Source organism: Acomys russatus, chromosome 19 (assembly GCF_903995435.1).
Source record: "Acomys russatus chromosome 19, mAcoRus1.1, whole genome shotgun sequence".
In the NCBI taxonomy this organism is placed as follows: Eukaryota; Metazoa; Chordata; class Mammalia; order Rodentia; family Muridae; genus Acomys; species Acomys russatus.
The window spans coordinates 28,863,267-28,877,718 of NC_067155.1; the positions used below are offsets into that span (position 1 = coordinate 28,863,267).

The window sequence follows — 14,452 nt, forward strand, 5'->3', positions numbered from 1 at the left end:
CAAAGATGGGAGGTCATCAGATCTCTCGAGACTGGAGTCACCATTATGAGCTGCCATGCAGGTGCTAGGAACAGAACCCAGGCACTCAGCCCACTCTTGACCTCTTGACAAGGCAGAGGATCTGGGGAAGGCCTGAATGCTTTCCTGATCCCTTTCTGCTTAACTGTCTACCAGCAGACTGGTACAATGGCTAGAGCTGACCTTGGGGATGGTACTGGCCTGCCTGAAGCAAGCTCACCATTGTCCCTGCAGCACTCCCATTCCCTCCTCTTCAGGATTGAAGGTTCCCTGGGAAGACTGCATGGAGCCTAGTGTTAGAGCTAGGCCTGTAACATGAGATGGATGCCAAGTCCCGCCCCAGCAGCGGTCACTTCTCTTTGTAAGAGTTCCTCAGGAGTCCCTTAAGTAATGAAGCACAGGCCAAAACCAAGCTTTTTAATCAACTTCAGAAAAAGTATCCTTGTAACTGAGCTTGGATAGGCCCACTCGCCCAGTAGGTTTGCAGGTGATGGATTCACATTTTCTAGGCTCAAGGATGGGTGGCCTCTGCATGCCACAGGAGTTTGAGTGACAGCAAAGAGCTTGCTTGGCAGGAGGTAGGCACTGGGTCAGCTATTTAAAGGTGGTGTGCAGCACTGGCTGAAGGAGTGCTTGAAGCGCTGTCAGGTTGGTGCTCCACAAGAAAGCAGCCTAGAAAAGCGGCTCAGCCCTGGGGAGCTGGCACCTCTCCCACAACGGGGGCCAGACCAGGAAAGCAGTGGGTGCTCCAGGTCTGTCCGGAAGGGCTCCCTTGTTCAAATCACATTCATAGGCACAGCTTCAGGCTTCAGCAGGACACGGAGAAAGCAGGCTGACCTGGCCACAGCCCTGTATGAACCACCCATCCTCTCTAGGTGCTGGTGTTTAATGAAGCCCTGAGGGGGCCTGCTGGCCATCTTCTAACCAGGACCAGGCACTGCCCTTACCAGCTTCTCTCTCCCCAGGAGAACAGTGTGCAGGAAGTCCAAAAAATGAGGCACTGATGTCCAGGCAAACTCGGGCTCAGGGGGCCTAACTGAAGCACATATTCCTTCTTGTAAAAAACAAAATAAAAAAACAAAACAAAACAGCAAAATGAAAGGATAGACATGGCCCCTGAAAATGAACCCTGGCAGGTGTGCCTGCAGCCAGCATCTTGCCAGCACTACATTCAGCAGCTAAGTGCATGCTCCCAACAGCAGGGCCCTTGGTGCTCCACACTGTTTCCAGCTGCTGTCACTGTCCACTGAGAAAGGCCAAATGCCCTTTGGTACATCTGTTAGCGTAGTGTCCTTTTTCACCACACTGGAAACAGGAAGGGGAGGAAAGGAAAAGAAAAAACAGAAACAGCACATGAGAGTTCAGATGCTAACCAAGGCAGTGCCACCATAGAATAGCTTGTGAGGAGGCTCCGAAAAGGCAAAGAGGTTGACACGGAGCAGCTCCGCACCCACCACTCCTGCGCTGGGCCCAGGCCTGCCCAGCAGGGGCTTCCACAGCATGGAAGAGCTCCCCACCTGCCCCTCCACAGGGCTGGCCAATCCCCTTACCTCTGAGCCAATGTCTGGGGTTCCTAGAGAAGACAGGAGGAACCAACTGGACCACCAGGCTCCTGCCCCAATTCAGGGAGCCATTGCTGAGAGCACTGCAGGTGGGGTATGCCTGAAGCTTTCCCTCTTGGATCTTGCATACATTTCTATGCTATCTGAGGACAGAGCAATCTGACAATCCTTTGACCTGGAGAAGTAGAGCTGATAGTATCACCTGACAGAGCTATCACTGATCCCAACTTGGCCCTTCCGTAATGCCTGTTCTTGTACCACCACAAAAGGGAGTTCTCCAGAAGTGGACAGCAGCCTTGGCCTAGCACTGAACAAATGGCTAGGACATTGCAAGGGGCCACAACTCAGTGCTAATTCTCCATCAGGCCCCCAATGCCCATGTCAACTCAGTTCCGCTTTCCTTAGTGACCTGTCAGTAACAAGCACTTTTTTCTCACAGTAGACCTGGCTGGCCTTGAACTTATAGATCTATCTGCCTCTGGCTCCCATGTACTGAGTTTTAAGGCATGTGCTACAATAACCACCAACTCAGGTGAATGGTTCAGATAGCAGCCAATAAAGCCTTGGGCTATGTGACCACCAGAAGGAACCAGGAAGCCCGACTTCCAGGACCAGAGCCTCCTTGTCTCCAGAGCTGACCCCAGCCCTGTCTAGTATGGACAGTGCAACACACCCATGGTGGCAGTAGTCAGTATCCCCAGCCCCACCTTTTTAAGGTCTCAGGATAAGGCACTGCTGCCTAGCACTGGAGCAAGATGCCAGCTAAGCTGTTTTAGGATGCCATCTTTGAAAAATTACCAGGAAAGCCGACTCCCCAGCTCCACATGCTCCCTTGCACACTTTCCTTTGAGTTTTCCTTAAGCACGTGCCTTCCCTTCCCTGGGGGATACAAACTTTGGGACAGAGCAGGTTTCAGAGAATGTCTGGTTATACGGCACTGCCCTAGGCCATACCTTACCTAAGGTATACAAGCATCTTAGAGTTTAGAACTGCTAACAAAAAGCAGATGCCAGTGGACATCAGACAAGACTAACATCCACATGCCCAAATCAGCGCTACTGTTAAGGACAAAAGCCAGATATAATTTGTCTTTAATAGCTCCGGTGAAATAAGCTGTGGTTATGTAGCCAGTGAAAAAGATCAGACTTCATGCCGTGAACTAGGCTTGCTCTGGAGTGTGGGCATGCTTGCTTGCCCATGCATGGAGGCCCCAATGTGACATGGCGTTCATTCTCTCTACTTTACTGAGGTAGGGTCTCAACAGAACCCTGAGCTTACTGATTGGCTTACTGAGCTCCAGGGAGCTTGTCTCTACTAGTAGTTGGAATTACAGGCAGGCTGCCATGCTTGCCTGGTATTTCTATAGACGCTCACGATGACATCAAATGTCTTATCCACTGAGTGGATACTGTGAAATGGCAGTGGCACACCGTCAAGCTCTGAACGTTTCAGATCTCACTACAGATATAAGCACAAGTTCTCCCGAGATTCTGCCTGTCACTAAAGGGTTTCCTAGTATAGGCTAGGGTGTGTTCCTAATACTGTTCCAGCCAGTTGGGACCAAAGCTTTGTCATGTTCTTTTTTTTCTTTTTCAAGACAGAGTCTCTGTGTAGGCTTGGCTGTCCTGGACTCACTTTGTAGACCGGGCTGGCCTCAAACTCACAGGGATCTCCCTGCCTCTGCCTCCCGAGTGCTGGGATTAAAGGCGTGCGCCACCATGCCCTGCTGCTTTGTCATGTTCTTTTGGTGCAGACACATGTGCTGCTCTGAGCATCACTCTATCCTAGAGAATTTCCATTTTGTTCTTCTACCCTTCTTGAAATTCTCATTCAACAGAATGTGGCACCATTGTACAGGAAGTAGTGTGGTGACTAGCCCACCACAGTGGCCTACCTTTACTTTCAGCAATAACAAAACTGTTTATGTTGTTCAAAAATACCCACAGATCTGTGGAATGAGGGAATGACCACTGACTCAAGACTCTGCCCTGTCCCCAAGCTCCCCCTCCCCTATCCCCAGGACTCACCTTGTAGCAAGTGACTTGCTCCAGCGGCCGGGGTCCACGGTTGCCTGCACTGCTGTTTTGACTCTGCATGACCCCAATGACCTGCGGGGCTCTCTGCTGATTGGGAGAAGAGTTCTGACTCGTTAACTGGATCAAGGAGGACGACCTTTGTAATGGCGGATTGTTACTTTGCTGGAAAGAGTTACACAACACGGTTTTACTGCGGAAAACACGTGCACGAGGACTACCAATGGGGACAGGAAAAAAAAGAGGACGGGGCCTCTCCTGCATGACAGCAGGGAGACGGCTTCCGCAGTGACCTGCCCAGGAGAGTGGGCCGAAAAGAAAGTTCTGGTGATGATGGCAGGGGCTGCTGTCCGAAAAACACCATGCAGACACACAAAAACGAGAACTAAGAGGAAAAGAAAACATGGACGAGACAAGAGGAAGTCTCTGGGCAGTGGGGTGAGGGCATCATCAGGCCTTACTTTTGTTTCTGAGGTTCTAGCTTCAGGTCAGGATGAACGCTTGGTTCAGCCAGATGTTTAGCAGCCTACACGGCGAGCAACAGTCACAGAAAAACAGTTGGAGCCTGACATGCTGGCCTGCAGTCTAGGGTCTGAGAGGGCCCTCCTCTAGGGAGTCACATGGAAAGAGGAGTGGGGCTCTTGGATTCCAGAGCCAGCCACCTCCAGCCAGATGGGAATCTTGGTCTGATCCAGGAAATAATCAGGCTAGAGCTAGGAACCCCTAGGCTATCAGCTGCACCTGGGCCAGGGACTGACTGTCTTTTTTTTCCCCCAGGAAATCTGACTTGCTTGGTGCCACCATCTCCTGAGGGTGTGTGTGTGGGGGGGTGTCTGTGCAGGCCCCTAAGACTCTGGCACTGAGAAGGACTGAAAGGGAATGTGGTACCTAATTTTAAAGCCAGTCAAGCAAAGCGAGGTTTCAGGAGGGCAGAGAGCTTATGCAGAGGCCAGCTCTTCTCTGGGCCCAATGCCCGACTCCCATCAGCAATGCCAGGGTGCCCCTGGTTTGAGCACTGCAGTACTTCCCCATTTGTCCATGGCATCCCCCTTTCCTTGTTCTTAGGGGGACACACTGGCTGGATCGTGGGCTGGCTAGTCCTTATTCCTGTTTGTGGAGGTAATCCCCACGGGAGCCACGCTGGTAAGCTTGGTCTTGCTCCTACTTCTGCAACTGCTTGGCAGAATCCCCTCAGGTAAATGCCTCCCTCTGGTAGTCTGGGTTTCCTTCATCTTAAGGGAAGGTTCTGGCTCAGAAGCAAGAGCAGCCAACATTGGTCCAGTCTCCCTGCCCTTGCTCCCAGCTCCCATGGCCGACGCCACAGAGCCACGCCCGCACAGCCCCACATTCACAGTGACTCTGCCACATGGACCCATCCCCCAAGCTCTGGGGCTTACTGCCCTCCATCTCTAAAACACGCAAGCTGCTTTGCTCTGATTGTTATGTCAGAGTGAAAGGGCACAGCCCTTCCTCCTGCCTCCCCCTCTACCGGCCTCACAATGTCCTCAGTGGGGTCTACAGTAGACCTCACACTGACTGGGTGATGAGATCATCTCTGCAGGCCAACGTGGCCAGGGAGGAACCAGGGTACGATACCTTTGTTGGAGGCTGCGTCTGCTGCGGCAATGGGGGTTGCTCAGTGGTTCCCATGGGCAGTTCAAATCGAGGGCTGGCCAGAAAGGAAGACAGGGCATGAGAGGAGATAGGCCAGATGCTGTTTGGAAAAACCACACTTACACTCTAAGCAAACCAAACGCAGACCAAACTTTGAGGCAGAAGGTGGAACTGGCACAAAAGAGCCAATGGTGGAGCCTTTGGGCATTGCTGCTCTAAAACAAAGCATGGCCATCCTGGTACCTGTGCTGTGTAGGAGACGAGGAATGCAAAGAACCCCCATGCAGCCCACTTGGGGAGTGTCACAGAAGCACCCAGTAACACGCCCACCTGCAAGCAGACATCCCTTGACCGGAGAGATGCAAGCCTGCAGGTTTTCATCTAGGAGCAGGACCCAGGAGCAGCACTGGCCACCTGCCTTCCAGTAAGGCAGGAACCACACAACTACTGCAGGTTGGGTACTGTGGCCCAAAGCAGCAGTGGACAAGAAGGCTCTGCAGTCCATGTCACTCCAGATAGAAACCTACTTCACAACTACCAAGCAAGGTCAAGGCTATGGACCTAGAGCTACTCCTGTGGCATAAGAGCCCAGCTCCAGAGGTCCAAATGGCTCTGCACTTGACCAGGCACCATCAGCTACCAATACCAATGATTACGCCCTGAACCATAGGGCTGGTATGTGGGAAAAGATCATTCTCTACCTGACCGTGGGCCACGAACTATTGCATATGGAACACCAAGTTCAGGGCAACACAGACGACCCCTAATTCCCTAAAAGGGCACGCAAGGGTACTGTATGAGAGCTTTTCTGGAAAACAGTGCCCATAGCTTTCACTAGATTCCCCAATGGCCCATAGCTCACAGGAGGCTAAATGCTGAGCTAGGTAGAGCTGCCTTTGGGCTCTAGAAGCAGCAGCCGCCGCCGCCATAGCAGTGGCTCCTCTAAACCTCCCAGCAGTACCCAGACCCTAGGGTTGAAACCACCCAGAGACTCAAGCCCAGCCGCACCTAGGAAGCACCCAGATGGCAGCAGGAGGACTGGTGCCAGGATACTCACTGCATGAATTTACATGAGGGTCCCTCAGGGCAGAATCCAACAAGGTAATTCACACAAATGACTCTCCGAGTGTGCCGATGCCTGCACAGGGGACCTGCAAAGTCCAGCATTCAGGTTGTTCAGACATCCTTTCAGCAAGGCAATGCTTAAGTGTCCCACTACCAGTCAGAGCCCTGCTTGGACTGCCTGAAGTACGGAGAGCCGGACTATGGCTTCAAATATTGGCTTCCTGTCTTATTCACAGGGACAGGGACAGTATGCAGCACCCCAGCCTCTCCATGCTGAACTCATCAAAAGTGCAAGTAAGAATAGCATGTTCACGGCCTCTTTGGGAGGCTTGAGGGAATTGAAGGGGTAGAAAATGTCCCACAGCTAGGTATGCTGCCACCCTCCGGAAATCCCTGTACTTGGGAGTCTGACAGAAGAGGACTCAGTTTAGAGCAAGCTTGGGCTAGAAAATGAGACCTTCTCATAAGGAAAACAAACAAATAAACCAAAAGCCTCACTGGCCACAGCAGGGTAGAAGTGGTGTCCCAAGAGGATCTAGTGTTGGGGCATCAGGTGGGCCTGCTGAGGCCTCCTGTCACCTACCGTGCTTACAGAAGCCGCGGTCATACCAAGGGCAGTCCTTGATCTTGGACTCGGGGTCGATGTGCAGGAACGGGCACTCCTTGTTGCTGCACTCCCCTGCAGGGAACGTGTACAGATGGCTTCATGGAATCGTGCTGGGACTCTCTCCCATGTCCAGGACCAGCTGGTACATGCATTAGGCAAGGGCAGTCTTGGGGCTGTGACAAGGCCTGCCTGCACACACATCACTGCTGCTGGGAGGGTACCAGTGCACCTTGGCCTGGGGCATCCCAAGGTGATGGAGGACCAGATGTCTAAGAGTACATCCACTGAGACCAGGACATCACTATTCTGCCGATTCTTCACATCTACGAGCTGGGATACACAATGTCTGAAGACTACCTTTTAGGAGAAACATTTGGGAGTTCAAGCTGGGTGTCTGTGGTGACACAGGTAAGCCCTCCTGATGATAACATGTGTGGACCAGTAGCTCAGGACAGCAGGTTGGCAGGACCCCCAGCATAAGGCTGCACCTCTGCAACCAGTGCTAACACGTGCGACCTACAGGGCAGAGCAATGCCCAGCCATCTTGTTTGCTTATAGACCCAGTGCCTCTCACCTAGCCACAATGGCTTCCCTGTGGCCCAAGGTGAATCCTCAACCACTACTGGCCCCTTCTTAGCCTCCAGCCCAGAGCTTCCCTCTGGGACCTTCCCAGATTACTGCTCAAGCATATTCTGGGGTGCATCTTAACTTCCATGCATTTCTCTCACAGTGTTTTCATAACCACCCCTCTATTATCTCCCTAGTTGTGTCAACTACATGACCGGAAAACTCTAGCAGGCAAGGAAAGGTCTGTCCCTTTAATACCTAGAGCAAGAGGCTCCTCAACACAAGCGCGTGGCCTCCCTGTTAGCATCCACAAGAAGCAGATTGCTCTACCAGGGGCAGGCAAGCAAAGGGGCCACAGAGACATGGGAGCACGCTTGCTCTATGGATGTCCGCAGAAAAGAGGGTCACTTCAAGACAGCCCATCCCATGCTGCCATGTTGACAGGGTGAGAGATGGTAGTGTGTGGATGTGGCAGATAGGACAAGCTTGAGAAAGCCAGGAGCTAGGAAGCCTGCATACCATTTTTTTCTTTTTCTTTCTTTCTTTTTTTTTTTTTCGAGGCAGCGTTTCTCTGTGTAGCCCTGACTATCCTGGACTCACTTTGTAGACCAGGGTAGCCTCTAACTCACAGCGATCCGCCTGCCTCTGAGTGCTGGGCTTAAAGGTTTGCGCCACCAAGCCCGGCTCTACATCCTATTTCTGTCCCCTGTTTTGACCTCTCAGCTTATACTATTTCAAAAACTATCAAACAAACAAAATAAAAGACAAGCAACAGTTCTCACCAATAATAATAAATGTCATAAAGAGAAACTAAGAAGCACTGTGGCTCCCACCTGTTAGCCCAGCTCTTGGGAATCTGAGTGGAGCAGCAAGACAAGCCAGAGCTACATAGTAACTGAGAGGCCAATATAGGCCATAGAGCAAGATCCAGTCTCAAAACCAAGCCGAGCCTGTCAGGATGCTGACAAAGCCAACATCTCTAGTAACAGTGCTTTCTGAAAGCTCACCACACAGCCTCTGAAAGCAGTCTAACCTTCTGTTTCACAGTGGGCCGACTATCAGAACTTCCCCCGGGGACTACATTCTGCACCAGCCTTCCCACCCCCGCAGCCCTCATGATCTCTAGCCAGAGCCCAAAACTGTCTTAGTTCAGTGGGAAGTGTAGGCTCACTTTCACCAGGAGACAGCCCCAGACTTACTGTTCTGAGGCCTGCTGGGACAGCCATGCTACTATCCAAGATCACACTCCCAGAGAGAAGAAACTCAGTGATCAGTAATCATGCCAGAGGTGTATTTCAAGGGCAAGGCTGCCTCCAGCAGAGACATTGCTCACTAGGACCCTTACTAGTCTCAACACCCTGCCGTGCTCTAAACCTTGAAACACCACAAGGACACGATGTTATTACAGAGAGTGGTAACACCCTGGACTGCAGAGCAGCTCAGACTGCCAGGCTCTGCCCAAGTGCTGGAGCGATGAGAGAAACAGAGATGCGGGGGCCCTGGGGCTGGCTCTCCGCAATGCCTCCCAAGGCTGCATGCGCCGTACCGAACTTGGAGTAAAAGTAGCACTCAGGCATCTTGGTCATGTCGTACTCGTGCAAGAACTCGCACTGGTCCCCTTTCTTGCACAGCCCTCTCAGCCAGTGCTTGCACACCACTGTCTTCTCGCCGCTGATGTGACGGAACGGGCACATGCCCCCTGCCAGGAGAGGGAAGAAAGACGCGGGCTCAGGTGATATGGACCTAGGCGGAGCTGGAGCTGTCACCCTGAACTACGCGAAACCAGAAGAGGTGCCTGTGGCTAAGGCAGTGTGGATTTAAGCAGAACAGCAGCAAGCAGACGCTTTGCCTGTGTGCCATGTGTGTCCATGGTGTCTACAAAGGCCAGAAGGGGGTGGGGTGGTTCAGATCCCCTCAAGCTGAAGTTACAGAGCATCGTAAATTGCCACGTGGGTGTTGGGAACTGAACCCCGGTCGTCTCGAAGAGCACAACTGCTCCATCTCTCCAGACCCACTTTAAAACTTGACAGCGACATAATTGAGTTTAAAGTATTTTGGAAAAACACAACTGGAATATTGCTGGGTATGGTGGCATACACTTTTAATCCCAGTACTCAAGGGACGAAGGCAGCAGATCTCTGAGTTTAAGGCCACCTGGTCTACACGGTGAGTTACAGCACAGCCAGGGCAGTACACAGCAAGGCCCAGAGACAAAGGCAGCGGATCTCTGTGAGTTTAAGGCCACCCTAGTCTGTACAGTGAGTTACAGGACAGCCAAGAGTACACATCGAGGACCTGTCTCAAAACAAAGCACAAACTCTTGTATAAAATAGATACATATAAGCCTTGAGTTGGGGTATGTCCATGTTTGTGAATTGTTTTCTTTCTTTCTTTCTTTTTTTTTAAAGATTTCTTTATTACATATACAGTATGATCAGATCACATTACAGATGGTTGTGAGCCACCATGTGGTTGCTGGGAATTGAACTCAGGACCTCTGGAAGAGCAGTCAGTGCTCTTAACCACTAAGCCATCTCTCCAGCCCCCCCCCCCCCCGTGAATTGTTTTCTTAAACAAACAAGCACAGGTACTAGAAATAAAAAATTGGAGGGTAGTAAAAGAGTAAGCCGCATAGGCTAATAAAGGCCATTAGCTGAGCCCTAGACTCCAAGCAGGCCGCGTCCTATTAAAAGTGCCCCACAGCCTCAAGATTACAATCAGCTTTATGACGGGACAGATGAGACAAACACAAACAGGAGCAGTGTCCTTCTGCAGCAGACAGGGCCACCCTCGGGGGATGGCTCACATCTAACCGATAGCTTTGCCAGGACTGCTGGAAGGTCTGCTGGGAATAAGGCTGGAATAAGCCAGATGAGACACCCTGCCCAGAAGAACTTTTGGGCACAGTGCAAAGAGGCACTCTGTATCTTTGCTATGCAGTGTAACAGCCACCAGCCTCATGTGGCTTGGAAGCACTTGAATTAGCAGCCGTATGACTGAGGAACTGTACTTTAAAAGCTCTTAATTGGTCGGCACATGTGTGTGGCTAGCAGCTAAGGGACAGCTACAGTGCCGTGAATTAAGGGGTGGCTTTGTGGCAAGAGGTGGGTGGTCATGTTCCTGGGGGAATTTTGGGAGTGCATGACACATGTTATCTGGGAGACTGGGGTTCCTTTTGGAATTCTTAGTCTTGCTAATAAAACATTTTTAAAATGGACTCAAAAGGAAGCCCAGGCCACCTAACAGTCAGAGGGCAGAATAGCTGAGCAAGCGTGGGAGTGAGCCCAGGACCCAGTGATGTTCTGACCAGAAACCATCAAGTCAAGCTGATCCACCTCCAAGGTCTTCAGCACTGTGGAGCCAGAGTCACCGGACCAGCCCATCCATCCAAACCATCCCTTTGCTCTGGGTTTGTGCTCCCTAGATGTATGCAGGACAAGCAAGGGCCTGCCCACTAACACCTATGAACCCATGGCTAGATAGCTAGGCACACATTGCCTCAGTTGAGGCCTGCTTAGTGTCAGCAAGGACCCAGAAGAAAGCACCGATGCAGTCTTTGATAAAGAAGCCACCGAGGCACAGTGAGCTCGCATACACAGAAATTTTAAAAAGGTCTCTATTTAGATACTGAGTATGACCACATGTAATCCTGGGACCACGAGAAGTTCCCAGAAGCCTCTATGCCCCATTTGTCCATATCTGAGGAGGAAAAGTGACACAAGAAGGCAGCCTCAGGCTGTGTCTACAGCCCTCCTAGACTGTGCAGGCCCCAGCTTCATTTATGGACACCTATTCTACAGACAGCAATACAAGCTGATTCCTGTAAATCTGCTAGGGGCAAAGTAGGGACAGGGTACTGCAGGAAGGACATAAGGAAGTCAAGGGTTTCTTACCTTTGCCACACGCAGCTTTCAGAAAGAATTCACAGACAGCAGCCCCCGACTCTGTAAAAGGAAAGAACCGTTTACCAACCAAAGCTAGGTACCAATGGAGGCACTTATGACCATTAACTTGGGGAGCAGAAAGATGGCAAAACAAAACAAAACAAAACTACAAAGCCCATGCCTGGCATGGTGGCATAGCCCAGCATTGAAGAGGCAGAAGCAGGTGCATCTCTGAGTTTTAGGGTACCCTGGTCTATATATTGAGCTCTGGGCCAGCTAGGGCTACACAGTGAGACCCTCTCTCAAAGCAAAAGTCATTTATTTCAGTCAAACCTGTGAAATGTGACCTAAATGGTCGAACATTCTAGAAGAGAACCTCTTGGAAGCCAGTAGCTCCCGAGACATTTAAGAATGGGTGGAGCAGGCAAGAAGGAACACAAGATCATAGAAGTTAATTACCCCTAGCTCAGACCTCCCAGGGGGGTAATTTACAGGTGCATTAGTATGAGACGGAGGGAAAGAGGAGGGAGAGTCTAGAGCAGGCAGGCGCCTCTAGACACTAGCCTAGTGGAAGAATGCAAGCCAAGACCAAGCAGGCCTCAATGTGCAATGTCCAGGTGGAACTACAAAGGAGCAGGCAGTCTACAGCCAGAATGTGGTGGCAGCCGGTGGTCACCAGCCACGACTGCCGAACAAACATAACTAGTTCTCACTGGTTCATCAGCACACTTTTTCGAAAATCACAAACTGAAAAAACAAAAAGCACAGATGCATTCCTTTCTTTTAGTTTTCAAGACAGTGCTTTGCTGCATAGCCTTGGCTGCCCCGGACTGGCCTTTGTTAAGCCCACTCAATTACTCCCTCCTGCTAACTTCCTGGAGACTCAGCAGCGTCACTGAAGCAGGCAGGTTCGCTAGGCCAGAGTTAGGGTGGAAGAGATGTTGCTGGGCATGATGGCGCAAAACTGGGGATCCCCAGTACCTGGGAGGAGACTGAGGCAGGAATACTTTTAATTCAAGAAAAGCATAGGCTACAAAGTACACTCTAGGCCAGCCTTGGCTATTCAGCCAGACTGTCTCAAAACACAATACCAAGCACAAGTAAAGTAAGAAAACGCAAAGGCTGGAGACACAGCTCAGCTGGTAGAGCGCTTGATAAGCATGCTCAAAGCTCTGGGCTCATCCCCAGCACCACACAAACCAGAGTGGAGCTGTAGGTGACCTTAGTGCAGGGCAAATTCAAGGTCATCCTTGGCTACATAAGGAATTCCAGGCCACAGTGGACCATATGAAACTGTCTCAAAAGAGGCAGGTGGATCACTGTGAGTTCGAGGCCAGCCTAGTCTACAAAGCGAGTCCAGGAGAGCCAAAAACACAGAGAAATCCTGTCTTCAAAAACCAAAAACCAAACCCAACCAACCAAACAAACAAACAAACAAAAAAACCAAAAGGAAAGTCTCAAAAGCAAAAAAAAAAAATACAATCTAAGAATATGTGTGATCTATTTAGAAGATACACTTGCTTCTTTAAGTCAAAAATCCAGTCATGGGGTTGGGAGCATGGATAAGACCACATCTTCAGGGCAGAATTTATATATCTCAAAGAACATAACAAGCCAAGCATAGTGGCGCACGCCTTTAATCCCAGCACTCCGGGGGCAGAGGCAGGGGGATCACTGTGAGTTAGAGGCCTGCCTGGTCAACAAAATGAGTCTAGGACAGCGAAGGCTACACACAGAAACTCGGTCTCAAAAAACCAAAGAGTGGACGTGTGCATGCAAGAATGAATGACCTGGCCAAAGAAGACAAGTATGTCTGAATTGAAGGCAAAACGTAAGATATTCCACCATAATAGGAAAACCATAACGGGAAGAAGACCGCAAAGGGAGCTTGGGTAAAGGTTCCCCATGGGCCTGTGAAGGGACTCTGGCCAGCTTCAACGTGGCCAGCAAGGTTCTGGCAAAACTTGCCGCAATCCCCATTCCCTCAGCCTTGCTAAACAAACAAACAAAACCCACAAACCCATTAAATTAAAGCAACAACAACAAAACAAAAACATTCCCAAAGCAAGCCACCAAGGTCTATTCCCTTATTGGGCCACTTCTTCTTCCTGAGGCTGACTACCAAGGTACTGAAATCCAGCAATCAAAAGCCCCCTTTGGCTCACCGAATTAACACGCCCATTCAAAATATACCGCGGCATCATGGCCCATTCTAACAAAACCCTCCCCTTTTTCTCTTCGTAAAAAGCTGCACGGTTTTTCTGCCTCAGCCACTTTAACTTTTCTTCCCACTTTAGTAAAGGATCACTCTGTGAAAACAGGTGTTTGGGTGTGCTTTGTGCCTAATCCGGAACGCCCACTGTTGGGGGGGGTGTTTCCTAACAACTCGGGGGTGACTTGGCGGGGAAAAATAGGACTCCCCAGGAGTTAGACTCAAGCAAGCCTGGAGCATGAGGGTTAGCTTGGTGAAGTCCTCGGCAGTGAGAGACACCCCCCCTCCTACTCTCCTAACCGCCCAGTTCAATGGGGGGCGGGGAGGACGACATTCTAAGACTTTGCCGTAGTTGCAGCAGGTCGGGAAAGGGGAGTTCCACTTCAAGGTAACACGCGTTCACGGGAGAATCACGCGAACAACCGACACGGTCCTGCGATCCCGAGGATAGCCACGGAACAGTCCGTGGGGGATCAAGGAGCCAAGGAAAAGGCTCCCGACTTCAAGGGACAACGAGGACGTCCCAGGACGGAAGAGGAGGAAGTAGGCGAGAGTGTGTGTGTAGGGGGTCCCGGGGAGCAGGCTGGGGGAGCCCCCGGTCGGAACCAGCGTCGTCCCGCCCCTGGGCCCCGCGCTCACTGTCCATGCCGGGGAAGGGCAGCGGCTGCGCCCCGAGCTGCTGCTCCACGGCGATCTCCAAGTCGAACTTGATGTGGTCCACGCTGGCGATGATTTCCTGCATGGTGGCAGCGACGGCCTCCGGCCCAGCTCCTCTCAAGTCTCTCAGCCGCCCTCCCCGCCTCACTCTCTCGCTGTCCCCTCTTTCTAGCTCGCCTGCCGCCGCCGCCGCCGCCGCCACTGCCCCGCGAGGGATGCCGGGAGCACTGGAG

At 51.4% G+C, this 14,452-nt stretch overlaps 1 protein-coding gene across 3 annotated transcripts; it reads right to left on the reverse strand.

Moving 5' to 3' along the window:
* Positions 1 to 180: 180 nt before the first annotated feature.
* On the reverse strand, positions 181 to 14,360 carry Cpsf4 (cleavage and polyadenylation specific factor 4). 3 transcript variants are annotated; one of them, XM_051162903.1, is made up of 8 exons: positions 14,202 to 14,360; positions 11,360 to 11,410; positions 9,013 to 9,165; positions 6,876 to 6,971; positions 6,285 to 6,378; positions 5,210 to 5,282; positions 3,608 to 3,778; positions 181 to 1,323 (listed from the first exon to the last, which is right to left on the reverse strand). In XM_051162903.1, exons 1-8 carry the CDS (start codon positions 14,302 to 14,304, stop codon positions 1,255 to 1,257), a joined length of 810 nt encoding a protein of 269 aa, XP_051018860.1. In that variant the 5' UTR covers positions 14,305 to 14,360; the 3' UTR covers positions 181 to 1,254. The 3 variants fall into 3 exon arrangements, with proteins under 3 accessions (XP_051018860.1, XP_051018862.1, XP_051018861.1); XM_051162905.1 differs by having other exon boundaries at positions 182 to 1,323; positions 3,608 to 3,700; XM_051162904.1 differs by having other exon boundaries at positions 182 to 1,323; positions 3,608 to 3,703.
* Positions 14,361 to 14,452: the final 92 nt, after the last annotated feature.